Genomic DNA, 27391 nt, shown 5'->3' on the forward strand with positions numbered 1-27391 from the left:
GAGAGAGAGAGAGAGAGAGAGAGTCCAAAAAGAAATGTACTCATTACCTGACTTATGAAATGGTAACCCAGCTATATATCACCTTTATATTAATGGTTAAAATTTTAATAATAAAAATAAGCTATCAAGACCTCTCCATAACTCCTTTGAGCATTTGAGCTGAGCAACCAAAGCAGCTTGACTCTTCCTAATGTCAACTGTCACGCCCCTGGATTCCTAAATGTGCTATTTTCCCTGAATCTTACCTATGCCTAGTTTACTTTTTAGTGACCAAAAGTTAAAGAAGAAAGAATGACTAATTGCCCAGATCACAGCAAAATGATCAATTTCCCAAACTGATATCATGACAGAGTTTTTCTACATTGCAGTGGTAGATGATAGCAGCTCTATAATTAGGCATGCGGGTGAAGCTAGGGGGAGTTTTTGAAAGAGACCATTTACCACCAAAGCTTCTCCAGATTCTGTGTTTATTGAGTTTGGGACCCGGAGAATGTCTGTGAACACTAGTGTCTAGTCAACATTTCCCTTTTTAACTTCTGAAAAGACAAATCAGAGCAAGTCTTCCTCATTTCTAACTGCTGCAGTATTAATTTTTCTTCTCTCCTATCAAAGTGCTCAGAGACAAAATTCTTTACTAAATCATCATGTGAAACCAGAGATCCCTTGCCATGTAAAGGATATTACATTTTACAGACTGTGTCTCCATGGCTTTAATTTTGCTTTTTTACTCCCACGGAGATGTCAGTCTCCCTTTTTGTCACTCTCCACATCTCTAAGACATCCAAAGTCTTCTCTACTACAATCTGTTCTTTCTTCTCCACATGATAACCTACCTGACCTAACTATAACCTCATTTGATATCTACAAATTGGTAGTCTTCCACTAGACTGCTTCTGAAACTAACAGATCAAATCCAGTATTTCCCTGCTGTCATCTTTACTTTCCTTCTCTCCTCTTACCTTTCCAAAGATCACAGGGTCTTCAGGTAATTTGAATTCCTGAGGAGATGAGCTCAGGCTTATGCAACTGGTATGATATGAACAGCAGGAAAAAAAAAAAAAGAGTGGTAATTAACTGCACTGGAGTTAACAACAACTGCTGCTGTTGTAGAAACTGAATTTTCCAACTTTACTCGTGGAGTCAAAGTATTTGTTCCTGGATTTGGATTGGCTTCATAAAAATAACCAAAAGAAAAATTTTGTAATGAGTCACTGGAGAGGAAACAAAACAAATGGAAGTGTTAAGGGTATCACCTTTGGTGAGTGGTGCCTGTCAATGCTGACTTGCACTTTGGTTGCTTAAAATGAGAAGAATGTTTGAGAAGCACGAACACAGTCAAAATCACATGGATTTCACTATAAAATTCAATCTGCTTAAGGACACATAATCAGAAAGGGCAAGAAAAACCATTTGAAGTTATTTTCAACTACAAATGGTCTACAATGGACAATTACTGATATGTTGTCAGAAACTTTTCTTTTTTTACAAAAAGTCCATCCGATTGGCCACTTCCAATGCCACTTCATTAAGAGATAAGAGACAAGAGTCTCACAGACTTCCCTGCCGGGGCTGGCTTTGAACCCTGACCTCAGACCTCAGCCTCCTGAATAGTTGGGACTGCAGGCGTGAGCTGCTGCCGCTGGCTGTTTTGACTCATTTCTAATTACACAGAAACTGTACGTCTGGTCTTACAAAATCACATGCCCCCATGGAATGTGATGTCTGGCCCAGACCCTTGCCCCTTTCCACAGCAACCCTCATGCGATACAGCCTCCTCCAAAGCTTTGTTACGCAGACTTTTCCACATGTCCATGTATTTATCTCTGTAAAGTCTTTCTCTTCATTTTTTACTGATGTTTCAGGTAATCAATCAAAGTCTAGGAGGGAGGAAGTATCACACTCTGGTGGGTAACTGGAGAGACTGGGTGGAAGGGATTCTGGACCAAGCTGGGCAGATAGACATGAAGAGGGGGTTAGGGCTGTGGCAGTGGCTTCTGGGGGACTTTCAGGAATCATAGCGTAAGCTGTAGCTGCTGCAACAGGAGTTGTAAACACGACACCACAGCTGCTTTGTAGACAGCAGATAGAAGGATCTTGTTTTTTAATCCAACTAGACAGTCTATGTCGCTTAATTGGAGAGTCAAATCTGTTAATGTTGAGAGATAGGACTGAGAGGTATTTGGGAGTTCCTGCCATGTTATCCACTTTCTTGGGGGCTGCGGCAACTGGGTTCTTCCTATGGTTCTTGGATTCTCAGTTTGGATGCAGTTTCTTGGCCTTTATTGTGGTCTTGTTGGTTTTCTATGTGTAGGAAATCTTTAAGAATCTTTTGTAGGGCTGGTTTGGTGGAGATATATTGTTTCAATTTTTCTTTGCTATGGAAGGTTTTTATTTGACCTTCGGTCATGAAGGAGAGTTTAGCTGGGTACAGAATTCTTGGTTGATAGTTGTTTGTCTTTATGGCATGGCATACATCATTCCAGGCTCTTCTTGCTTTAATCATCTCTGCTGAGAAATCTGAGGTGTTCTAATTGGTTTCCCTTTATAGGTGATTGATCTTTTCTCCTTGACAGCTTTAGGATCTTTTCCTTAGTCTGAATTGATCCTGTGTGGATTATAATGTGACGTTGGGATGTCCTATTCTGGTCTGGTCTATTTGGAGTTCTAAAAGCTTCTTGTATCTGAATTGGCCTATCTTTTTGCATGTTTGGAAAGTTCTCTGCTAGGATCCTGTTAAATAAATTTCCTAGACCATTAACTTCTGTCTCTAGGTGCTCCTCTACACCCATTATCCTCAGATTAGGCCTTCTGATGGTGTCTTTCCAGTGTTGAATAGATCTATCATATTTCTTGGATTTGTCTTGGATGGTTGTATGTTATTTCTCTATCTTCAATCCCCAAAATTCGATCTTCTGCGTGGTCTAACCTACTATCAAAACTTTCTACTTTTTTTTTTTCTTTTCCTTCTAGTTGGTCGGCTTTGATGGCTTCAAATTCTGTGTTGGACCTTTGTTTTAGATTTTGTATGAACTTCTTTACTTCCTTGATTTGGTGTTCAGTGTTTATTCTCAAATCACTTAGTTGATTGGTTATGGTTTCCTTGGACTCCCATTCCTTCTGTTGTGTTCCATTCAGCATTCCCTTTGTGGTCTGCCTGACTTCTTTCAGCTCTCTGTTTATGGATTCCATGAATGCCTCGAGTGATCTTTGTGTATTCTCATCCCGCTCTCTCAATTCCTGTATTACTCTTTGATTAGCTTCTTCACATTCATGCAGTTCCTGTAGTTCTCTTTGAGTGTTCTCAGCCTGCTCACACCATTCCTGACTTTCTCTTTGAGTGTTCTCAAGCTGCTCACGCAATTCCTGTATCAATCTTTGAGTAGTTTCCTCACGCTCATGATATTCCTGTATTAACCTCTGTTTTGCCTCCTATCTCTCCCTGTCACGCTCATACAGAGTCCTTTGCAGGTTTTCAATCTTTTCATTTACCATGTTTACCAGTAGTGTTTGTAGAGCCTTTTGGGAACTCTCCTCTGGATTACTCATTATCTTTTCTGTCCCCTGATTATCATGAGTGGGAGTTGAGATACCCGGACTTGCCATTTTTCTTATGTTTTTCCGGGTTGCTCTGCCCATTTGGGATGAGAGTAACACCAGTTTTGTGTTAGAACATGATTTTAAGGCAAGCATCAACCAGTCTGTAGTTACACAGTCAAAAGTCTGCAGATACAATCTAGTTCAACAGATATACCTATTCAACATCAAACAACTATGTATTAATGGGTTACGAACCGCAAAGAAGAATTTGGCAAACAGAAATTATTAGGTTTAGGGAGAGATGTGGGTAAAAATAGGCATAGCGGGATGTGGAAAGGCAGTGGGAGAGTTAGCTTAACTAAATTTTTTTTTAATTTTTTTATTGTAAAGATACTATACAGAGGGTTACAGTTACATGAGTGAGGTAATGAGTACACTTCCTCTTGAACATTGTTACCCCCTCCATTGTTTTCCCCCTACCATCCCCTCCCTCCCTCCCTTCCCCAAGGTTCTTTTTTTTTTTTTTTTGATTGTGATTAAGTGATTACTTAATTTCCGGAAATTCACAGTATTGTGGAATAATGATGCTCATTTAAAGTCACAAGTTCATTCTAACTTTCCTGGAGCAAATTGTCTATCACAGTCTGTAATATATAATGGTGCTCACATGTTATATACCATATATGTGATCAGCAGCATGGGGACATTTGGTAGTGGTTCAACCAGATGAGTGGGAGTTCTTTGTTTCTTAAGTCCTGTTAGTTTTGTCATATCACCTAACATTTTGGATTTATCATCCACTTATCAGGGAGACCATGTACTGTTTGTCTCTTCGTTCTTGGCTTACCTCGCTCAACATGATTCCTTCTAGCTCCATCCATTTCCCTGCAAATAACTAAATTTTTTTAAGAAAATAAGAGAGGGCTGTCGGGGGGGGGGGAAGGGGGGAAAGGAGAAGGATTGGGATTGGGGGGAGGGGGGAGGCTGGGAAGGGATGTGAAGGGTAAACAAAGGAGGAGGCTGCAATGCTTGGTAAGAAATGTACACATTATCCTGCCCATGTAATTGTAACTCCTCTGTACAGTATGTTCACAAATAAAATTAAATTAAATTTAAAAAAAAAAAGAGGGCTGGGAAGGTGGCTCAGTGGTAGAGCACTTGCCTTGCATGCTCCAGGCCCTGGGTTCGATTCCTCAGCACCACATAAGAAAAAAGCCAGAAGTGGCGCTATGTGGTAGAGTGCTAGCCTTGAGCTGAAGAGCTGAGGGACAGCGCCCAGGCCCAGAGTTCAGGCCCCACGACCAGACCCCCCCCAAAAAAAAGAGAGAGAAAAGGTATACACACATATACCCTTAAAATAAAAAATTATAAGAGGAAGAAAAAGAAGTTAATAGAAAACAAAAATTTGTTTTAAAGTTAAAAATTAAAAATTAAAAAAAGTTTTAAAAAAATTTTATAAAAGGTACAAAAAAAGAGTTCTTTGATATTTTTTGGGGGGGATGGGAAGATCCTATATCTCCTTTGTGTCCATAACCAGTCTCTTGTTGGAGTCTCTGGTCTGCTTGTGGTGTTTGATTTTCCTGTGGCTTGGATGGTTTCTTAAGTCGGTTAGTTTGAGCAGGCAGAAAAATGCTCTGCTTTATCCAGGATTTTGTGATCCTCCTCACAAGCTAGTTCAATGGGAGGGAGATCTGCTTTGAGTATCATAAAAGTGGGAGACAGCTATTTCCTCTAGTTTGGAGATGCTGTGATGAGGCTAGGTTTGGGTAGAGTTGAGGCCTTTCAGCAAACAGCAGCTTTTCCCTGTGGAGCTAGCTTCTGAGAAACTCACAGAGCCCAGCCTGGAGCCATTCTCAGGGTTTATGTTTACTGAATTTCAACTGATTGTCCAGGCTGCTGTTGGGAGGGGCAGCCTCTGGCTCTGTTTACCCAGTGAAGAAAGCCACTCCTGGGGCTGGCCACCCAGGCTGGGTGACTTTTCCGTGGGTGGAGCTGAGCCTGGCATTAGGTTCCTGTGACCTCTGCTAAATGACTCTTGTTTTCTTCCAAGGCCTGAGTTGGAGCTAGCTGCTCAGCCAGGCCTTTGTCACTATCAAAGATGGAGATCTCTGGTAGTGGTGGGGGAGGGTTGGCCTTCCCTCCTCTGCTCCCAGAGGAGGAGTGAGGATGTCAGGCTTCTACTCACACCAGAGACTTGGTTCCTGGGTCCTCTCTGGTCTGTGAACTGAAGGATGAAGATGTCTGCTCCTTGTCAGTTCTTGATGTGTTGAGGAGAATCTGCTCGCCTGCTGCATCTGGCGCCTTTGTCCCGGACTCTAAGTGTTGCAGGTATGGTGGCTACGGCCGCCGCCGCAGCCACAGCTGCTGGCAAGTGCTCAGATCTGTCTCCTTGCCTGGATTTTTCCTCTCTGGCCTAACTTTCTGTACTGTGATGGCACACTTGGTGTGATTCTCTGGCTTAGGACTATTCACTGGAACACTAAAACTGCTTCTATGCGAATTTCTTAAAGCCACTGAAAAGCAAGTTTGAACTCTACATAAAGGCAGACACGACACAAAGTATTGTATGTTGCTGGTTTTGTGTGTGTGTGTGTGTGTGTGTGTGTAGACAGCCAAACATAAAACAACCAGCGGCACAGTTGCAAGTGAAAAAAACTTAACAGCAAGTAATATCCAGTCACTTCAGTACTTAGAAACTCCAGGTTCTGTTCTCTTATAATAAAAAACAAATTTCACATGAGTCTAGAGTCCTACCTCGATCTTTCTCCATTTACCTCCTACAACCTGTTGCTACTATTCTCATACTGTTTACACTGACAAACATGCTAGCACTCTCGCTGATTTTAGTTTTTGTCTGACACTCAGGCTTGAACTCAGGGCTTAGCTGTTGTCCCTTAGCTTCTTTTTTTTTTTTTTGGGGGGGGGGTCCGGTTGTGGGGCCTGAACTCTGGGCCTGGGCGCTGTCCCTCAGCTCTTCAGCTCAAGGCTAGCGCTCTACCACTTGAGCCACAGTGCCACTTCTGGCTTTTTGCTTATGTGGTGCTGAGGAATCGAACCCAGGGCCTCATGCATGCAAGGCAAGCACTCTACCACTGGGCCACCTTCCCAGCCCCCCTTAGCTTCTTTTTGTTCCAGGCTACTGCTCTACCACTTGAGCCACACCTCCACCTCCAGGTTTTACTTGTTAATTACAGATAAGAGTTTCACAGACTTTCCTGCCCAGGCTGGCTTTGAATTGTGATCCTCATATCTCGGCCTCCTGAGTAGCTGGTATACAGGTGTGCACCACCTGTGCCTGGATGCCATTTATGTTATTTTACTGACACTTTCATTATGTTATCTATAGACTTAACTGTGAATTCCCTGGGGTTTTTTTTCCACTTGGTAGGCTGATTCTTTCGCAAGACTTTGAGGAAAGAACTAAAGCAAAAGCTGTATTTTAGCCATTTTAGCTTGCCTGTGATGTTGTCTGTCTTCTCCTTAGACACTATTCATACTGTGTATGGGCCACATCTGGGGTAATATACTTACCTCCTTATGTATCATGTTGTGATGGTACTGAAGTCTGAGCTCAGGGCTTTGGGCTTGCTGTAGAAGAGCTATCACACATGAGCTACACCAGCCCCATCTTCTCAAATATTACTTTCTTAATTTAGATTAACATGTATTAGTTACACATTTTATGAGCTACAGTGTGAAATTTTAACATATATAATGATATGTACTGATCAAATAAGAGTAATTAACATTTCAATCTCTTTATCATTGTTTTGATTTTGTAAAGTTAAAGCTCCTTTCTTCTCATTCTTCAGTATACACACACACACACACACACACACACACACACACACACACAGACATATAATGTTCACTGTAAACGGCAAATATACTAGAGTGCTATCAAGGAGTATAGAACTCATTACTGATATTGACTATATTTTTTAGTTTTTAATTTTTTTGTCAGTCTTGGGGCCTGAACTCTGGGCCTAGATGCTATCCTTCAGCTCTTCAGCTCAAGGCTAGTGCTCTACCACTTGAGCCACAGCGCCACTTCTGACTTTTTCTGCTCGTGCTTGCAAGGCAAGTACTCTACCACTGAGCCACCTTCCCAGCCCACCAAAAGCTTGATGTTCCATGTTTCCTCATTCCCTGTGGCTTCACTGTTTGTTCTGGAATGGGGAATCTTTCTTCTTCCAGCTGTGCTTCTCCATTAGTCTAGTCTTAGATTTCTCACAAGTTATGTCTATTGGCTCCTATTAAAACAAACACATTTCTGCATGCCCATATAGGGGACCATTACATTTGGTCCCTAGAAACTCTTTCTCTTGTTCTTTTGCCTTTTTATTCCCAGGGTGGAAGTCATGGGACAGGGAGGAGCGGCCCCTGGGGACACCCGCTGGAGGATGCCTAGTGCCCCCCAGACGCGGCCCTGTCACCTATCCCTGGGGTTGAAGTCATGGGACGGGGAGGAGCGGCCCCTGGGGACACCCGCTGGAGGACGCCTAGTGCTCCCCAGATGCGGCCCTGTCATTTGGTCATTGCCACTCTCAATTGCCCATTAGAGCAGTTTTACTTGAGAAAAACAAAATAGGTCTCTTTATTTTGGAAAAGGCCCCAGTCTCAGTCAAGGTATGAGTCTGGAGAAATGTTCCCTTTCCAAGTACTACCACGTGAAATGACCTGAACAGGCATGCCAGTATAGCAGAGGAGACACTAACTCCCCCCTTTTTAGATGGAGAACCTGCCTCCAACCATTGCTCAGTAACTACTTCCTCTTTCAACTTCATCCACAATTTTGTTCTATTTGGCATCATCAGTCATGTGTGTGTCCTGGAGAGATGTAGGGAATCGAGTGAGCAGCTGTGACTATTACCGCAGAAAGCTTTTTGGAAAAGACACCACTGGATCATGAATGAGCTGAGGAAGTCGATAGAAGTGTTCCAAGAAGAGAAAACAGCATGAAATTTTCACACATTTCTGTTCCACATACATTTCTTTCTATCCCTACACCTTTATAATGTCTTTTCTTTCAGCTTCCCCTTGTAGATAAATCTCTAAGCTGTACTTTCAATGTCAGTGCTTCCTAAAGCCCTGATCTCTCACTTACCTCTCTATTCACTCAACATAACTAGTTCTCTGTTTAGGGATTGCAGTACTCATGCAACTGAAGCCTTTTAGTATCTTCCAGTACTTGGAGGGGAGAACAGATTTTGTCATCTGGTCTAACTCAGGTAAGAGGGGGTTCTGGTTCTCTCTATGTTTTGCAAACAGAATTGATTGGCATTCTCATCTTTGCGTGTGAATCATTTCTAGTAACCCACAACAATTTATTTTTCTTAATTTTGTGTGTAACCTAGATAAAGCAGACAGTGAGAATTTCTCAATTCTCAAGAAAAAAAAAAAAGCTTCTCCATAGGGCACAGGACAGCCCACAGTCACTTCCCAGAGGCGGTGTTGAGTCGCACAGCAGCCTGGATGTGCAGGGGGTGCAGACAGCAGGAACATGCACAACTCAGGGGAAAATACAGCAAGAGCCCAGGGCCTGAAAACCCAGTCAGCACAGAGACCTCTGCAGAATGGGCTCCACATGCAAATAGCTCATTTGAAATTAGTCGTAAAGGATAATTCTGGGCATCAGACACTTGAGTGGAATCGAGCTGTGACAAGATACGATGAAGGTCTCTGCACAGCACGAGGAGGGCTTGGAAGGCACAGACCGGGAGGAGGGGTAGACAAGCCGCGATGGAAGATGGTGCAGGAGCCGGTGCTGACACCACAGCCCCTCTGCACGCTGTGAGCGGCCAGGGCAGCGGTGACGGCACGGTAGCATAAGGAAGAATGACCGCAATGTTTCCCTTAGAGAGAAACAGAACTCACAATAGAGAATTCACAAAACACACAAAACACAAAACACACACTGTTAAAATTTCACCTTTTCTTCAGATACTTCTCATTCACTTGTATTTTTCAACAATTTCAAGAACTGGGCTTGAATTTAATACAGATCAGTGACATTCTCTGCATTTCATTTAAAATCATTCAATCCTTATTTTATAATCTGAAAAGTGTGGGTCATTCTTTATTACTATTGTGCAGCAAAAGACATGAAGAGTTCTAGACTCTTAAACTTTCAAGACCAAGGCACCTGCACATTGAAAATGTTGACATTTCTGAAATGAAGGAAATGATTAACAAAAGATAATACAGAAAGAATAGTGTCTATGGTGGGAAAAAAACAATGTGAGAGAGCAAGAAAACTGAATTCATTCAAGGTGCTGATGTGGGGCTAATTGCAGGAGCTGTACAGTTTATATAGTAGCTAAAGTCAGAGAGAGAGAATGATTGCAAATCTAAAGCTAGAAAATCAAGTTGATTAGACATCATAAACACATGGAAGTAACAAGGTGGAAATCAGGAAAGAAATAAAAATAGGAAGGATAAACTCGGGAGGTATGATATATAAAATCAGTAGTGTTTCCAGAATCGGAACAGAAGATAACTGGCTTCCAAAGGGAAGCAGAATAGTCAGAAAGTAGAGAAAAGTAACCTAAGAAGTTCATTTTGATTGACACTGGGGAAAGCCAGTAGACACAGGACACCTTCACAGGGGAAATGGTTAGCATTTTATGCTTAAAAACCAGTAAAGCAATGTGTGATTGGGGACAATTGCAATTGTGGAGAGGACAGGAAAGCAGCAGGACTTCTATGAAAATATAGGGGCACAACAAGAGAGCTACATGAAACCAGCAAAAACTTTCAATGAAGGAGTCAACCCTTCTTATTGATGACATGGCTATTGACCTCAAAAACATGAGACAACCGCGCACCAGTGGCTCACGCCTGTAATCCCAGCTACTCATGAGGCTGAGGTCTGGGGATTGCAGTTCAAAGCCATCCCAGGCAGGAAAGTCCATAAGGCTCCTATCTCCAATAAACCGCCAGAAAACCGAAAGTGACACTCAGGCTCAAGTTGTAGAGCACTGGCCTTGAGCTGAAGAGCACAGGGACAGCGCCCAAGCCCAGAGTTCAAGACCACAACTGACAGAAAAATAAAAAATAAATGTAAAAAGCCCCACAAAACATGAGACATGCGGCTAAAAAATCCAGAAGTAGTGAGGTCACTGTGCACAACAGAAAAACGAGTAATTTTTCTCTATTTTGGAATGGTCTGTTCTGTATCATTTTTGCTAAAGTAGAAATGAGGAAGTAAAATTCTCTCTACTTCTTGATATGCTTTTCCTTTACACCTCCTCTTAAATTCTTGGCTGTCTGTTTATATTCCCTCTTGGTTATACACAAATGGCCAAACTAAACCTGAGGTTACACGAGCAGATGATCACCACACTGAGGAGCATTCTGGGGCAGTTTCTGTAAGCAACCGTGTGCCACGGCCTGGTGGTCCTCAGATTTGAGGCTCTGCAGCCACGACACACCTTTCTGCTCACAAATTAGAACTTCTCTCTGTGCTCTTCAGGTGACTCTCTTCAGGGTCGGCCCGGCTCACGTGAAGCCGATGGGTGGAGGAAATCACTCAGTGCTATCTGAATTTGTGTTGCTGGGACTCACGAGTTCTTGGGACATGTAGATTCTTCTTTTTCTCTTTTTCGCCACGTGCTATGTAGCCAGTGTGCTGGGAAACCTCCTCACCGTGCTCACCATCATCTCAGACCGCCGCTTGCACTCCCCCATGTACTTCTTCCTGGCGAACCTCTCCTTCATCGACACAGGTGTGGCCAACATCGCGTCTCCAAAGATGATGTACGACCTCTTCAGAGCGTACAAAGTCATCTCCTTGCACGGGTGCCTCGCTCAGATGTTCTTCATCCACACGGTGGGAGGAACGGAGATGGTGCTGCTCATCATCATGACCTACGACCGGTATGTGGCCATCTGCAAGCCCCTCCACTACCTCACCACCATGAGCCCCAGAACCTGCGCCTCTCTTTTGGCTCTGGCCTGGACTGTGGGCCTGCTCCACTCCGTGGCCCAGTTGGCCTTTGTGGTGAACTTACCCTTCTGTGGCACCAACACCATGGATAGCTTTTACTGTGACTTTCCACGGTTCATCAAACTTGCGTGCACAGACTCATACAGCCTGGAGTTCCTGGTGGCTGCTAACAGTGGCTTCATCTCCACGGGCACCTTCTTCATCCTGATGGCGTCTTACGTCTTCATCCTGGTCACCGTTCGGAAGCGTGCTTCGGGCGGCTCCCCCAAGGCCCTGTCCACCCTCTCAGCTCACGTCACCGTGGTGGTGTTCTTCTTCGGTCCCTGTATTATTGTCTATGTGTGGCCATTCCCTTCCCTACCCATAGATAAATTTTTAGCTGTCTTTGATGCCCTCATCCCTCCTTTTTTGAACCCTGTCATCTATACATTTAGGAATAAGGAGATGCAGGTGGCAATGAGGAGACTCTTTTCTATGGCTTTAAAGTTCAGGACAAGTTCTCTCATGAACAGTCCAAGAGATTCCAATTAATATAAACTATCTTAGAAAACATGGTTTTTATTTAAGAGATTTCAAAATAATGAGTGTTTTACACAGATACTGTGAAATATCTCAAGTAGACACTATTGTCCCTTCTAGGCAGCTCTTGCTCTAAGGTTTCTGAAAATATTGAGGGGGAGGAAATTCAACCTTAGAATGGGTTTATTCTTGGATATTGTTTCTATTATGGAGGCTGAAACTTCACATTCTGGACACACTTTCCATTCATATCAAATTGGCAAATCTTCTCTTAAGCACTGATGATCAAAGTTTGTCTTATCTGTTCCATATGTGTTTTATATCCTCTGAGTTACCCAGTGTCTAAACTCGTAGAGAAATAGATGGAAGATAATTGGCTGAGTAGTGTGGCTTTTGACATCTGAATTTGCCCATCTGCCTGTAGATTTAGCGCAGACCAGCACTTTAGAGTTAGTTAGAATTGGAAAGTAAATGTTCATGTAAATCACACATCAACAAGAGAAGCTCTAGTATAATATTAATCAATTAATTAATTAATTTTGATGCCTAAAGATGTAAATATCTGTCCAGGCGCTGGTGGCTCACGCCTGTCATCCTTGCTACTCAGGAGGCTGAGATCTGAGGATCAGGGTTCAAAGCCAGCCTGGGCAGGAGAGACCGTGAGACTCCTATCTCCAATAAACCACCAGAAAACCAGAAGTGGCACTGTAGCTCAAGTGGTAGAGCACTCACCTTGAGCTGAAGAGCTGAGGGACAGCGCCCAGGCCCAGAGTTCAAGCCCCACGATGGACCAAAAAAAAAAAAAAGATGTAAATATCTATAACAGTATATGATAATTATGATTTTAAATATAATTTAATTAAGCTTTATCAACTTTAATAATTATGCTCTAAATGTGTATGTCAGGAGATTTTGTTTTTTTTGAGGGTTTTCATTGTTGTAGTTATTTTCTAATTACAAAATATGCAAGTATGTTTTAGAAAAATATTCAGAAAGTTTTGGTCACATTTGAATAATATTTTTACCAAGGATGCATGGCACAGATACATGTATAGCTTAACTTAGGAAAAAAGTAAAATCAGAAATAGACTCTCTCCCTTAAAGATGGTTTTTAGTTCTACTAAGACCAGGAGCTAAAGAAAAACACTGGTAGCAATTACAAACTCATCTAGTCTATTGAGCAGGCTTGGGTCCGGGGTACAGACAGGGCTAGAAGGGGCGGACAGCAGTGGACTGGGGTCAGTTCCCAGCTCAGGGCCACGTTCAGCCTGTGGTCCTGGCCCTGCCCATGGGTACCCAGGATCAGCAGGCCACCCAGCCCAGCAGCACCCCAAATACATCAGAGAGTGGGGGGCAAGCAGCCTGGAAGTGGGAACGGGGTGACTGTGTAACCTCACAGCCCACCCAGCGCCTCACACCCACCCACAGTCACGACTGGACCGGGGAGGGACAGGCAGGGAAATCCACACGGTCCACAGAACCTGGAACAGTTTTATTTCATTTACATTATAATTGAAGTGTTCTTAAAATATATTGAAGTCTAACTTATTTCTATTTCTTTCATTTATTGGCTCATAACACATGGCCACGTATAGCATCTTCAGGAGAATTTGGAAATGGGAAAGTAGTCTGTGTTTGGACTTCAGAGCACGGTGCTGCTTGCATTTACCCTCTTATTTACACACTTGAAGTCTGTTATTTCCTTACTCCACTACCTTGCAGGATTCTGAATGGTAATTCCCTCAGATAAACAAACTCTGGTTAACGGCACAAATTCTCTGCAGTGTTCTTTGGTCAGTACTCCTCTGAGTGTTAATTAGCTGTGTCTATAATAGCACATTAAGTACATATAGTACTATAATACAGTAGTAGTATTTGGGTAGATGGCTGTGTGCGATGCGAAGCTACCTCCAGCCAGGGGAAGGTGCGCATAGTAAGTGTCTGGGAGCAGTCCCACTGCTGGTCTTTAATGAATGGGTTAGGACAGGGGTGCTGGAGGTCAATGTCAAAGTCACCAAGGACTAATATTGAATAGAGGGGTCTAGTGACGGGCTTGTTTTCTATAGGAATCAATGAAACATTGCTTGCACAAGGGAAGTAGATTCAGGTTAATGTGCAAGAATCAATATAAATGAAATCAGTCCTATTTCTGACTTTGCCTGAATGAGGAGAAAAAAAGATATGAAATTAGAAATGAAAATTATTCACCCCATTCCACCTATGGTTTATATCCAGGAGCAGGAAAGCAGAGTGCCAAGGAGGGAGTCTTTACGTGCGAATAAAACCTATTTGAATTGCTTCTGGAATATCCCTTATTTACTTGACATGGAAACAGATTTTCTGCTTTCTCCACTCATCAGAACATTAAGAACTAGGTCTCTTCTGTGACATCCAAGGATTCATTCTGTGTGGAAAAGAAAATGGTTGTATCAACCAGAGATGTGGCTCTGCCTTCTCTTGTGTGTACTTTTAAATCCAAAATGAACCATGAGTGCGTGTGATGTAGTGTAAGAAAGCCAGATTCTTATGCGTGCTTGAGGACGTCAGCCTGCTCTCACTCAGACCTGCCTAGCGTTCCGGGAGTGGGACGTGGGGCCACTAGAAAGCACGGACGCGCACGGCACAATTAGAAAGTCCTGACAAAACGCATGGTCTCCTCGTGTGAGGGTCAGGGGCGGCACAGAGGCCACCCGCCTGCGGGCACCGGCCCGGGGCTGTGGTGTCTTTCTCATGGTTGTGACTGTGTTTGTTCTCTTAGTTGTTGTTATTTCTGTAGACAGCTCATCAATCCCTGCTGCAGACTGGGCCATCCCTGCTCGGTCGGCCTTCGAGAGTGGACACGAAGCTGAGCGCTGACCGGCAGGACACAGCTCTGAGCCTGCAGCACGGGTCCATCCTTGCTGGCCACAGCCCTCAGCACTGCCACCATGAGGGTGGGCTCCACTTCAGAAACGGGATTGTATCTCACCAGACATTTTACATAGCACGTGTGTACCATCCCCATTCTGTGGATAAATTAAAGCCTTAAAGGTAGTGATTTTTTTTTTGTTTTTGTCATGTGGGGTCTGAACTCTGGGCATGGGCACCGTCCCTCAGCTCTTCAACTCAAGACTAATGCTCTACCACTTGAGCCACAGCGCCACTTCCAGCTTTTTCTGCTTATGTGGTGCTGAGGAATCGAACCCAGGGCCTCATGCATGCAAGGCAATCACTCTATCACTGATCCACCTTCCCAGCCCCTAGTGAATGTTTTTATACTCCAGTAATTCAGCGTCCATTAGGCATGGTAGACATCTAGTAAACATCCGTTGATGACAGATGGTTTCAATAAATGACAAGTAACATAGAAAATGTACAATAACACCGCTAATGTAGAAGGAAGAGATGACTGGGAACAGAGCGCCTCCTCTGAGGTCTGAGACAGACACCTGCAAGCACAGGACAGGGGTGGATGCGCCTGGGAAGGCAATGAGTGAGCTGCGCCACTTACTTGAGAAGCCGTGACCTGAAAGCATTGCCTATCAGATCTGCGTCTGAGCTTTCATGGTAAAACTGAGCCCCAGCAGCGAGGCGTGGACGGAAGGGGTGAGAGAACGAGCCTGCTCAAGTTCCCTGTGGCCTGTTAGGACCTGATTGCTTTCCTCTGCTCCAAGGGCAATCTTTATACAAGTCCATGAATGGAGAACATTCAACAGGCTCAAAGGCTGGTTCCTGGGTATCGAGCCTGTAGACTCGTTACTACACTGTCCTTTCTCTGTCTATGCTTAGACTCTCATGGTTCATCTGTTTTCTGACCTGGAGCTCCCTACCACCTCCATGCCGTCACACCCTGTTGTGGTGGTGCCCCCCTCCTTGCACTAACATGGTGAGTCCTCATGTTACCTCCTCTCCTCAGGAAGAAAAGGCGTAAGTCATTTGATAGGGCTGGAATGGCATGAAGCTAAACATGAAGAACACCTGAGAGTGGCAGCACTGCGTACGTTGCACACACAGACAACCAAAGAGAAACCATTTGATGGGCTGGATGCACGGCTCAAGCAGTAGAGCACCAGCAAGAAAGCCCAAGGCCCTTAGACCAACCTCAGTACCGTCAACAAATAAAAGCAATTGAGAGACAGAGAGGGAGAGGGGGAGATGTAGAAAGGGGGGAAAGGAGAGAGTGGGAGAGGGGGAGAGGGGGAGAGAGGGGTGAAGAGAAGGGGGAGATGTAGAAAGGGGGGAAGGGAGAGAGGGGGGAGGGGGAGAGGGGGAGAGGGGGAAATAGAGAGGGAGAGAGAGATTGCCTGTGTTTTGGGAAACAAACTGCATTATTTTTCATTTCCTTTTTCCTCATGATTCTCCAGTGAGTTCCTGGTCCTCCAAACTTCCTTCTGAATCGCCATTTGTTTTTCCAGATCTTTTGGTTCCTACACTGGAGGTCCTAAGGGATTTTGAGCAGTTAGAAGCGGTGCCTTGTGATGCTGCATTAATGTCCATTTTCTGCAACTCAGTGTAAAGTGTGTATAAGTATTTTGGCTCTGTGAAAAAGGCAGTATTTCTTCTTTATAATTTGAAGTCCTGTTGTTAGTTATTCCCCAGAACTTGATTTTCTCTTGCTGTCCTTTTCAGGAAATGTCAGAGACAGCACTGACCTCCAGCACAATGGACAGAGGCAACCACTCTGTGGTATCTGAGTTTGTGTTCCTGGGGCTCTCCAATTTGTGGGGCGTCCAACTGCTGCTTTTCCTCTTTTCTTCTGTGTTCTACATGGCAAGTGTGATGGGAAACCTCCTCATTATGTTCTCTGTGACTGCTGACTCCAACCTCCACTCCGCCATGTACTTCCTGCTGGCCAATCTCTCATTTCTGGATCTGGGCGTTTGTTCTGTGGCAGCCCCCAAGATGATTTATGACCTCTTTAGAAAACACAAAACCATCTCTTTTGGCGGTTGCATAGCGCAGATCTTCTTCATCCATGCTATTGGAGGCACGGAGATGGTGCTGCTCATGGCCATGGCCTTTGATCGGTACCTGGCCATCTGCCGGCCCCTGCACTACCTGACCATCATGAGCCCGCGAGTGTGCATCATAATCCTGGCCACAGCCTGGATCCTGGGTCTCATCCACTCTGTGGTCCAGGTGGCTTTCGTTGTCCACTTGCCCTTCTGCGGCCCTAACGTACTGAACAGCTTTTACTGTGACCTCCCTCAGCTCATCAAACTTGCTTGCACAGAGACGAATGGCCTGGAGTTCATGGTCACTGCCAACAGTGGGCTGATCTCAGTGGGGTCCTTCCTTGTGCTGGTCGCGTCTTACATCTTCATTCTGGTCACTGTGTGGAAACACTCCTCCGCAGGCTTATCCAAGGCCCTGTCCACGCTGTCAGCACATGTAACTGTGGTTGTTCTCTTCTTTGGACCATTAATCTTCTTTTACACCTGGCCCTTCCCTTCATCAAGCCTGGACAAGTTCCTGGCTCTCTTTGATGCCATTCTCACTCCTTTTCTGAATCCTGTTATCTATAGTTTGAGAAACAAGGAAATGAAAATGGCAATGTGGAAGCTTTGCTATCAGCTTTGGGGTTACAGAAAGATGTCCTGACACTTTAAAGATAAACAAAGATGAAACCGTGTACTCTTAGGAAGATGGAAAACAAACTCTGAAATTCTGGTGTCTGACATTTACCATGTTTCCTATCTCTGGTATCCTAATCAATATTGATGAGAGATGCTAACACTGGACCCTCTCATGTTTCAGATCTTGTGTGAGGTGTTCAACAGATGATAACATATGCAGTATTTTGCTGTGACAATTTTAAAAATAAATTAAGAAATGCTTTCTGCTCTTTGGTCTTCCTATTACCATGCAATGAAAAGTAATTTTCACCTTAAATCCACCACTTCTAATATTCATAATTCCTTAATAGGTGCCAAACAGAACATATTCAGTAATTTATTGTCAGAGATTAATATTTTACTTCTGTTCACCATTGTAATTTCTCTGCTTTGAATGGGAAGATTAATGCCCTTTTCTCAAACTACCTTACAAACGTCCATATTGACTGAAATTGTCCTGATAGTGCTACCCTCTTCCATGAGCATCGCTTGCTTCCTCTATCTTTTGACGACTTAGGAAATTGTTGATGGGTTTTTAGGGCTGTGGAATAGTAGAACTGGAATTTGAGGGAACTTTATTGCAGCCCAGTAATAAGTCCTTTGGATGAGACCCTAGCTACTCCATAACTTCACTGCTACACCATCACTTGTCCCCTATCATCTATGGCCTTGTATGACATTTATTTTTAAGTCCACAGTTAAATTCCCTCTGCATATATTGCTTCCTACTTGAAAGAATACTCTAAAGGGATTCAGTCACTTTTATTATTTCTAGCAAGACCTAGCAATTATATGCAGTAAATTTTAAGAAATTTATATGTGAATATTCCAGAATTTCTTTTTATGTTTCTATCCATAATCATGTTCTCCATGATGAATTTGGGCACCAATAAAAATGAGCCAGAGAAAATACCTTTCCAATTTACAATCCAAGTTGATTCATAAACGAATAACTGTAGTAATATTACACTAATAACTATTCTTATTTTGAAAAATCTTTTTAAAATTTTTTAAAAATCATATAAACATAATTATCTCCCTGTAGGTTTGTAATTTTTCACAAGTTTTTACAATAAATCTTTCTTGTAGTATTAACAAGTTTCAGACTTCTTTTAGGAAGTTAACTTACTTTTGAAAGTAACTTTCTTCTTACTTTATTTACTTCGTTAAACATAGGAGTTGACTTTAACTTAACCAGGTCAGAGAGCTTTCTTTTTGATAAAATTACCATTAGCTGAGGGTTATCTATGAAAATGTTCATTTTCTTGTGTAATAAACCCTGCTTACATCTCTTTTTCTGTTGTCTGTTGTTTTTGTTTGGCAGTGCTGAGGTTGGATTCCAGGCTTTGTGCTTGCCATCTAAGTACTCTTGTGACTCGAGGCACATCTGCTGATTCTGACTTTTTATTTGGGAAATTAAAACTTAAATTTGCAATCATCTCAAACAAAACTTAGAATAGACTTACTATTTTGCTTGTCCTACCTGTTTTATTTAAAGCCAGTTGAAACTGCTGTCGCTACTTTCTCCTCTGTCCATATTTTCCCAGGATTTCTAAAGCCCATTCATTGTCTTGTCCTGTTACCACCACACCCATTACTTCTGCCATCTTCACCATTTTTACTAACATGACTCCAGCACTCCCAACTCTTATTGGAAATACCTCTGGATATCAGATATAGGAATAAAGCTCAACAAAAAAAAAATGATTCAATGCAATGTGAATACATTGGTAGGAGCTAAGGCTCAGATACTTTCAGTTCAAACAAGATACAAGACTTTCTCACATGAAGAAATGAGGTGCAAGTTCTGATGGGAAAAAGAAGAGGGCCAGATAGAAGCATTCACCTCCCCTATGAACTTCCATGAGTAATAGTAAAGCAGCAATCTATCACTAACTTGAGTGGTACCTATATCAAGACAATAACCACAACCATTATATGCCCTAAAGTAAATAGCATTCATGCTAGGACTAGCAGATCTGTTTGAAATGGGAAGAGAACAAATCACGTTCATAAACTCCAAGTAGGAAGGATAGCCAATGGACACAACACAGGGGAATGCCACCGCCACCTCCTCAAGTCGTGCGGAGCCAGTTTTCATACACCTCCTCAAAGGGATTTGGTTAAAATGCTTCATGTGCCTGTCTGGACGCTGACTAAGAGTGGTGGGGACTGAGGGGGCGGGGGGGGGGGGGGGGGGCCCGGACCGGGCCGCCATGTACCCCGGGCATTTCCTTACAGTCACAGCGTTCAGTAGGTCCTTCCCCACCAACATTCACGTTCCTCCCCTAGCTCTGCCGGGGACACAAACATGATAAAGACCTCGTTCTCATGTTTTGCCTGCGCTGTGGCCATCTCTTTTCATGGGTGTGGGTGACAGTCTAGAGCCGGCACTGGAAGCCATCCTCTTCCTTTCCGCCCTCCCTTCCTACCCGTGGAAATGATACGCTTTGTTTTCACTTTTTAGAAAGTTACTCATATTCATTCTTATTCTGTGTCTTCTCACAAATACAAAAAGCAGGAGGGCAAAAGATTTTAAAATGTCACTTTCCTACACACAGAATCCTTAGCCTCTCTTCTTTCTGCTCAAGTGACCATTATCAACTTGGACATTTGATTCCTGTGTGCTCCGGAAGGAGGACGCAGGTTGGCCTAGAGCGCAGGTGTGGGTAGGAATGGAGAAACACGGAGCCTGCTGGGAGGGAACCTCAGATCCTTGTCTTCATCTGAGAGACAGGCTATGGTTACAGCTGTAGATGCTCTGGAAATACAAACCATGTGGTTTTCCAGACCCTCACTGAAACATTTTAAGACAGTAAGAGCACCAAGTGAAAGGCTTTCTCTGTTGTTCTCACCACTCCCTAAGCACGATTGTTATTAGTGTAGATCTAAGGCATTTTCTGTTATTTTGTCTAATTTTGTTTTTAAACTGAAATTCAGAGATTTGAAAAAATAAGAGGTGTCAATTTCTCCCCTACCTATCCTAAGTGCAAGATGATGATAATGATAGATAGATAGATACCCATCTCAGATATAGCTGCATAGTATTCCATGGAAGATATCTAAAATAAGTTCTTTAAATAGCCTTCTATTTGATTCTAAGATATCCACCTAGTCTCCTAGTATATATATTGAGGTTAATATTGGTTATTGCTCTTAAAAATCAATACTTGTACAAAAATAACAAGAACATGCTAATTCTTTGTCCACTGTATTTACAGGCACAAACACACATTCAGGGATTTTTCTTGAGAAGTTCAAGAGTTAGGTCAAACCATATGAGCATGTAAAAGTTCAGGAGCATTGTTAAATTGGAAAAATATCACTTTACATTTTGACTACCAGGTATAAGACTGCCTGTTACTCCATTTCCCCTTTAAACCCTAGGTTTTTGTCAAATGTTTAAATGTCTGCCAAAAAAGGTAGTATTTGTGGTTGCAGAATGGATCTACTTAATTATCAATGAGGTTAAGTATCTTTATATAAAGAATGTATATAATGCCATATAATTATATATCAATAATTGCATGTTTAATTAATATTAACATTAACTAATGATTGTATAAAGTTATATCCGAAGCCTTTCGCAGAGCCATCACCTATGAGCAGGACTATAAAGTCATACTTTAAATACAACTGAGGCCCCCTCCACATGCATGCAAGAGCTGTTCTGTATAGTACATTCTGGCAATCAGATATGGAACAGAGGACAGGAGCTGCTTTATGACTAAAGCTGTCTCTGAAGGAACAGTGCAGTCTTTAGCCTCCTGACGACGTTTGCACATGGTTTTACCAAGACGGGCACTGCAGGCCCTAAATGAGGGCTTCTCCTCACCCTCGTCCCTCAGGGTGCAGGAAAGTCGAGGCCACGGATGGGGCCAGCCGCTCTGTGGTGTCTGAGATGGAGTTCCTGGGACCCTCCAGCTGCTTCCTCTTTTCCTGTGCGTTCTATGTGACACATCTGGTAAGAAACTTCTCGCTGCTGGCTGTGACCTCAGACCTCTGTCTGCACTTCCCCATGCACTTCCTCCTAGCCAACCTTTCCATCATGGATTTGATGCTCTGTCCCTCCCGGCTCCCAAGATGACTGATGACCTTCCGGGAGAACACCCACCTCCATTTCTTTTGGAGTCAAGTGCCAAGCAAGTGAAATTTGAAATGGAAAGTGGGAGGGAGGAGTGGAAATAGGGAAGAGTAATAGTTGGGGTGAGCATGATCAAAGAACATTTTCTGAATGTATGGAAATGTCATGGTGGCACCCTGGCCTTGTACAATCTCACGTATACTAATGAAAAATGGGTCTGGCTGGTTGTTTGTTTGTTTTACAAAACTAGAGCCAGTATAATTAGGAAAACCTCTGCATGAACCAATAAAGGGAGCAACTCTGCAGCAATTAATCCATACTTTGTCATTGGTTCTTTTTTTCCTTGTCCTTTTGTGCTTAAAAAGCCAACATCCTCCATTCAGTGCATTCATTCCAAATTGTACAGTGAGGAGTTGCCTGGTTCTAGATGCACAAATAAAAGACAGCTAGATATTTAACAAACTCCAATGTGGTTTATGTCTTTGGCAATTGTTAGGAAGTTATTTGAAGAAACTCTAAGATGGATCAGTACAAAACATTTTTCAGATCTAGGGATGGGAAAATAAAGGGGAAGTTAACATTATTAGAACTTAAAGCCACTGGACACTACGTTGAAAATGAGCTCTATAACTTGTAGGTGTGGGGAAAGGAAGGAAAACCTGGGAGAGAGCAAGGGAAGGGGGCGACATTGTCCAAAAAGAAATGAGCTCTTTACCTGACGTGTAACTGTAACCCCTAGGACCTCACCTTTGTAATAACATTTAATTTAAAAAAAAAAAAGAAGTACCTTTGGATTTCAGCTAACCAGTATGAACAGTGTGGACATCTGTTAGTCACATGTTAGGCTTAGTTTCCTCATCTGTAGCAGAAAAGGTAATTATGCTGATAGAGCTGTGTGTGAATGAAATAAAATTAATGGCCCAGTCTAGAAAAAAAACTCTCACAAGCTTGGAGAAAGGAGTTGTGCAGATGAAACCCAAATGCCTGGGCACGCGCTGCCTGCAGACACCGTGTGTCTGCTCAGGGAGACCCGCGGCAGAGGGGCCTGAGGTAGCATGGTCCAGGGAAGAGGCCAGTGCCCCCTCCACCTCCGGCCCTGCGAGCTCCCGCCCACCCTCCCGGGGAGAGGCTGAAGGGGAGCAGCTGGCCGGCAGGAAGGTTGACAGGGCCAGCGCCCGCATCACCAGGGGTGAAGAGAGGGATTCTTGCCTTGCTCTGGCCTTTCCATAGAGTTTTGAATTTTAAAATAAATTAGAAATCACTTCAGAGTTTCCCCATCTTAGGAAGTGTTGTAATGAGTAGCGTGTGCGCCTGTTGATGGCCCTATGGCCCTTGGCTGTCCTCTATCATTCCAGTTAATATTCCCATACATCTGGCATCCCTGTTGGGCTGGTCTTTAACCCGTGCCTCACATTATCGTACCTGTATTTTGTGTCTATCATACAGCAGTATTTCAACAATCGTTCAAGCATGATTTTCACTTCATTTTCACCAATTAATCTATTCAGTCCTATTTTACATACCTTCTTTAATTTTTTTTCCAGTGCTGGACCTTGACCTCTGGTCCTAGATGCTGTCCTAAGCTCCTGTTGCTCAAGGCCAACACCAACACTTGAGCTACAGCACCTCTTCTGGATTTTTCTGAATAGTTTATTGGAGATGAAAATCTTAGAGACTTTCCTAACTGGTCTGGCTTCAAACCATGATTCTCAGATCTCAGCATCCTGAGTAGTTAGGAAGACAGGCATGAGCCACCAGCACCCAGCTCTAGTTCTAAGGGGTTTTTTTTGGTTTGTTTTTGTTGTTGGTCGTAGGGCTTGAACTCTAGGTCTGGGCACTGTCCCTGAGCTCTTCAGCTCAAGGCGAGTGCTCTACCAGTTGAACCACAGCACCACTTCTGATTTTCTGGTAGCTTATCAGAGATGACTATTATGGCTTTTCCTGCCCAGGCTGGCTTTGAACCACGATCCTCAGATCTCAGCCTCCTGAGTAGCTAGGATTACAAGTGTGAGCCACTAGTGCCTGGTTTTAGTTCTATTTTTAATGAAGGTTTTATTTTGGAATAATTTTAGCTTTGCAGCAATATTGCAAAGTTGATACAGAGAGTTCTCTTATACTTTTAACCCAGTTTTAGTGTCTCTTAATGTTATCATTTTATACCTTCATGGTACATTGTCCAAAAACTGTGATATCAACTTTACTAGTAACTAAATCAGAATTTATTCAAGTTTCTCCAGTTTTTCCATTGTGTTTATTTCTGTTCCCGATTCAATTCTGGATCCCACATTCTATTCTGTTTCCTCCCCTGGTACACTTTCTTCTGGCCTAAATTCTCATGCAAGATCCTGCTGTGTGCCTTCCGCAAAACATCCTCAGCAGTAAAATCACAAGTCACAGCCAGTCTTCTGCTGGACACATGTGATAAAGATGTCAAACAAGATGAGAGGGGAAGGGGCTGGGAAAGGTGGCTTAGTGGTAGAGTGCTTGCCTTGCATGCATGAGGTCCTGGGTTCAATTCCTCAGCACCACATAAGCAGAAAAAGCCGGAAGTGGGGCTGAGGCTCAAGTGGTGGTAGAGCACTAGCCTTGAGCTGAAGAGCTGAGGGACAGTACCCAGGCCCAGAGTTCAGGCCCCACGACCAACAAAAAAAAAAAAAAAGATGAGAGGGGAAGTAATTACTGAGCCATGGAGGCAGATTCTCTATGTAAAGCTAGGATGCATTAGTTTCTAGTTTGCTGTACTGAAAATCCTTCTTTTACATGCACCATGAGAGCAACTGAAATGAGAGCACTCTCCAAACCTGAGGAGGTCTGCTCCACCTTCTGACTGAGACCCTAACCTTTTCCAAAGCAAAACGTTATGTTGTTTTGCCCACGTAAGAAAGCTTCTAATTACGCAGGGCCTCTTACATGCAAGGCAAGCACTCTACCACTGAGCCATCTTCCCAGCCCCATGAATGCAATTTTGTTTTTTACTATAAAGCTCATTATAGTCAGATACCCAGCTACTCAGGAGGATATGAAGACTGAGGTTCAAAGTCAGCCCAGGCAAGAAAGTCTATTAGACTCTTACCTCCAAAGAGTAGAGCACAAGGCCTTGAGCAAGAAAAGCTCAGGGACAGCATTCACACCCAGAGTTCAAGCCCAGGACCAACAGACACACACACACACACACACACACACACACACATACACACACACACACACACACACACACACACACACACACACACAGCAAAGCTCATTGTGCTAAAGCACTTATTGAAAAAAATCACAGTTCATTGTGATTCATATATATATTTAAACGTAGAGGAATATACTCGATGCTGTCTTGCTATTCACTTTTTTTTTAATATCAGCAGGATTATGGACCTCTTTAACATACAGAGTTTAAACTTGCTTCTCAGTTACTTCAAGAAATTCCTGTAATGTCACATAATCTCTCTAATCTATTTTCAATTGATATGATTTCATTCATTGAAGATTTAGTAGAATGTACTTCTTTCTGTAAAGCTAAATATAAGTACATATCCATAATTATTCACCCTATTATTTTATAAAAATGAAAGCTTCATAAATGTTTTCATGTTTTATATAAATATACTTTGAAAAATACTTTAGGTTTTGGAGTTGATTATACTTAGTTTTTTAGTTCATATTTATCAATTCACATAGATTAATTGGCTGTAACCATCATTATTCACAAATACTAGCACAATGATACCAAAAGAATTCTACACTTCTTTTTTGCTTTCTCCCTGGTGTTGTATTATAAATTTTTAAATTATTGGTCACACTGGCCAAAACAAGTATTTCTCCTGGGGGAAAGTCCCTGAACCACAAACTCCTCACAAGCCCTCAAGTTTCCTGCCATATCACTTGTTCTCTGGCCTCCTGAGGTGAATATAATCAGCTTTGTATATCCCTGTGCCCCACGGCATTTCCTGCTGGAGAACTCAGCACCATCCCAGTCTGTGAAGATGCTGCTCTTTCTGTGCAGGTAAAATGGTGGGTGGAAATGAACTTAGCCAGAAGAAGAGCGGCTTTATTTTCAAACGTGATTCTGTTGCTGAACATGAGTCATCTCCTGAAGTGCATGTCTGAGCCTACAGTAGACATCTAGAAAAAGACATTCAGTATGCAGAGGAAAGTAACTGTAAAAAAAAATAGAGCTCACTTGACCCTGGAAAAGGCTTACTGACCGACATTGAATTACATTATGCCTAGAGAAATATAAGACATGAGAAAAATAAGACATGGATTGAATGTAATTTGCAACTAATCAGTGTGTTCTTCATGACTAAGTGAATGGTCTCACCTCTGCCGCCTTGTAAAAAAGCACAAGAAACTGATGGCACAAAAATAAGACAAAGGCTATATTTTCTCCACTGCCTTTTCAAAAAGTTCATCTTCTGTAAAACGTAAGCAACTTTATAAGAAACTTGACAATTTGCCAAAGGAAGAGTCTCACAGATACCTGAACAGCAATAAAATGTGATATGGAGACCAACAGGTCCCATACAGGGAATTTCTAAAGCGAAGTTATTTTGAACTGTAATATAAAAGAGTTTAAAATAATACTTAGAATTATCAGGAATCGTATTTCTTTCTTCTGTGGTTTGTAATTAAAGTACTTATATCTGAATTCTAAGTACATTCTACTTAAGGTTTAAGAGTTTCAACAAATGGTAATTTTCCTGAAGAAAAGAGAGAAATTGAATTAGTTAATGTAAATGATAGTGAACTTAGTGAAATGTAAAATGAAGGCTGTGGGCTGACTTGTTTCACTTATAAACAGAAGTATTTATTTGAAATAAAATATTTGTATTTCCCACAGCACTGATTAAATGTAGAAATGTTCTTAAATTAGAAGAATCCAGGGGCTGGGAAGATGGCTCAGTGGTGGAGTGCTCACCTTGCATGCATGAGGCCCTGGGTTTAATTCCTCAGCACCACATAAGCAGAAAAAGTTGGAAGTGGTGCTATGGCTCAAGTGGTAGAGTGCTAGCCTTGAGCTGAAGAGCTGAGGGGCAGTGCCCAGGCCCAGAATTCAGGCCCCATGACTAACAAGAAAACAAAAACAAAAAACAAACTGTGTTCCCCAGAGCTCAGCCTCCTGAATAGCTAATATTTATTTATTTATTTTCTCCAATCCTTCCTTACTTTTATAATAATCATTTTCTGGTTTTCCCTGTCAAAACTCTATGGCAGTGTCTTTGCCTGTCCTGTTTAGTTGTGTAATCACTCATGTTCTCATGGTAGTGGTTTTTAATCATTCAAATGTACCCCTTTCTATCTTAGTCGCTGAATTATACCTGCTGTGACTCCAGTGTTGGGTACACTGGAAACAAATGTAGTCCTGACTTCATAGGGATTCCAGTCTACTTGAGAAGCAGAGGAGTCAGTGAACTACCAAGAACCAAACAGAGAAACAGTGATATTTGATAGAAAAGACATTTAATTTACATTTGAAAGTGTAGTTGATCTCTAAAATATGAATATTATGATCTACTACTGAATAAGAGAGAATTTGTCTATTTTGAAATATCTTTTAGGTCTGAGGTACTGATATACACTACCTCACAATGCCAACCCTTCTTCTACATATTCTTTTTTTTTTTTCTTTTTTTATAGGTCCTGGGGCTTGAACTCTGGGCCTGGGCGCTGTCCCTCAGCTCTTCAGCTCAAGGCAAGCACTCTACCACTTGA

General features: G+C 42.6%; 3 protein-coding genes across 5 annotated transcripts in view; 2 read left to right on the forward strand and 1 right to left on the reverse strand.

Moving 5' to 3' along the window:
• Nucleotides 1-27391, reverse strand: part of LOC138816153 (olfactory receptor 4F3/4F16/4F29-like) — a 54769-nt gene that overhangs the window by 15658 nt on the left and 11720 nt on the right. The window contains exon 1 of one of the 3 annotated variants that reach the window (XM_070005693.1): nucleotides 960-976. The exons of the other annotated variants lie outside the window; for them this stretch is intronic. The gene's annotated coding sequence lies outside the window, so the exon portion shown is untranslated. Of the gene's footprint in view, nucleotides 1-959; nucleotides 977-27391 lie in introns of those variants that run through there. 3 annotated transcript variants of the gene reach the window in all.
• Nucleotides 5637-12789, forward strand: LOC138816156 (olfactory receptor 4F3/4F16/4F29-like). Its single transcript, XM_070005695.1, has 3 exons — nucleotides 5637-5865; nucleotides 8682-8768; nucleotides 11160-12789. Exons 2-3 carry the CDS (start codon nucleotides 8696-8698, stop codon nucleotides 12014-12016), a joined length of 930 nt encoding a protein of 309 aa, XP_069861796.1. The 5' UTR covers nucleotides 5637-5865; nucleotides 8682-8695; the 3' UTR covers nucleotides 12017-12789.
• Nucleotides 16646-17584, forward strand: LOC138816154 (olfactory receptor 4F15-like). Its single transcript, XM_070005694.1, has one exon. It carries the CDS (start codon nucleotides 16646-16648, stop codon nucleotides 17582-17584), a length of 939 nt encoding a protein of 312 aa, XP_069861795.1.

The sequence above is a fragment of the Dipodomys merriami genome, unplaced genomic scaffold (genome assembly GCF_024711535.1).
Source record: "Dipodomys merriami isolate MVZ:Mamm:240054 unplaced genomic scaffold, mDipMer1.0.p SCAF_69, whole genome shotgun sequence".
Classification (NCBI taxonomy): Eukaryota; Metazoa; Chordata; class Mammalia; order Rodentia; family Heteromyidae; genus Dipodomys; species Dipodomys merriami.

Coding starts and splice junctions, on each gene's coding strand:
- LOC138816156 (XM_070005695.1), top strand. CDS start 8,696: ATGCAACTGAAGCCTTTTAGTATCTTCCAGTACTTGGAGGGGAGAACA. Junction 8,769..11,159: donor TGTCATCTGGTCTAACTCAG/GTAAGAGGGGGT, acceptor CGTGCTATGTAG/CCAGTGTGCTGGGAAACCTC.
- LOC138816154 (XM_070005694.1), top strand. CDS start 16,646: ATGGACAGAGGCAACCACTCTGTGGTATCTGAGTTTGTGTTCCTGGGG.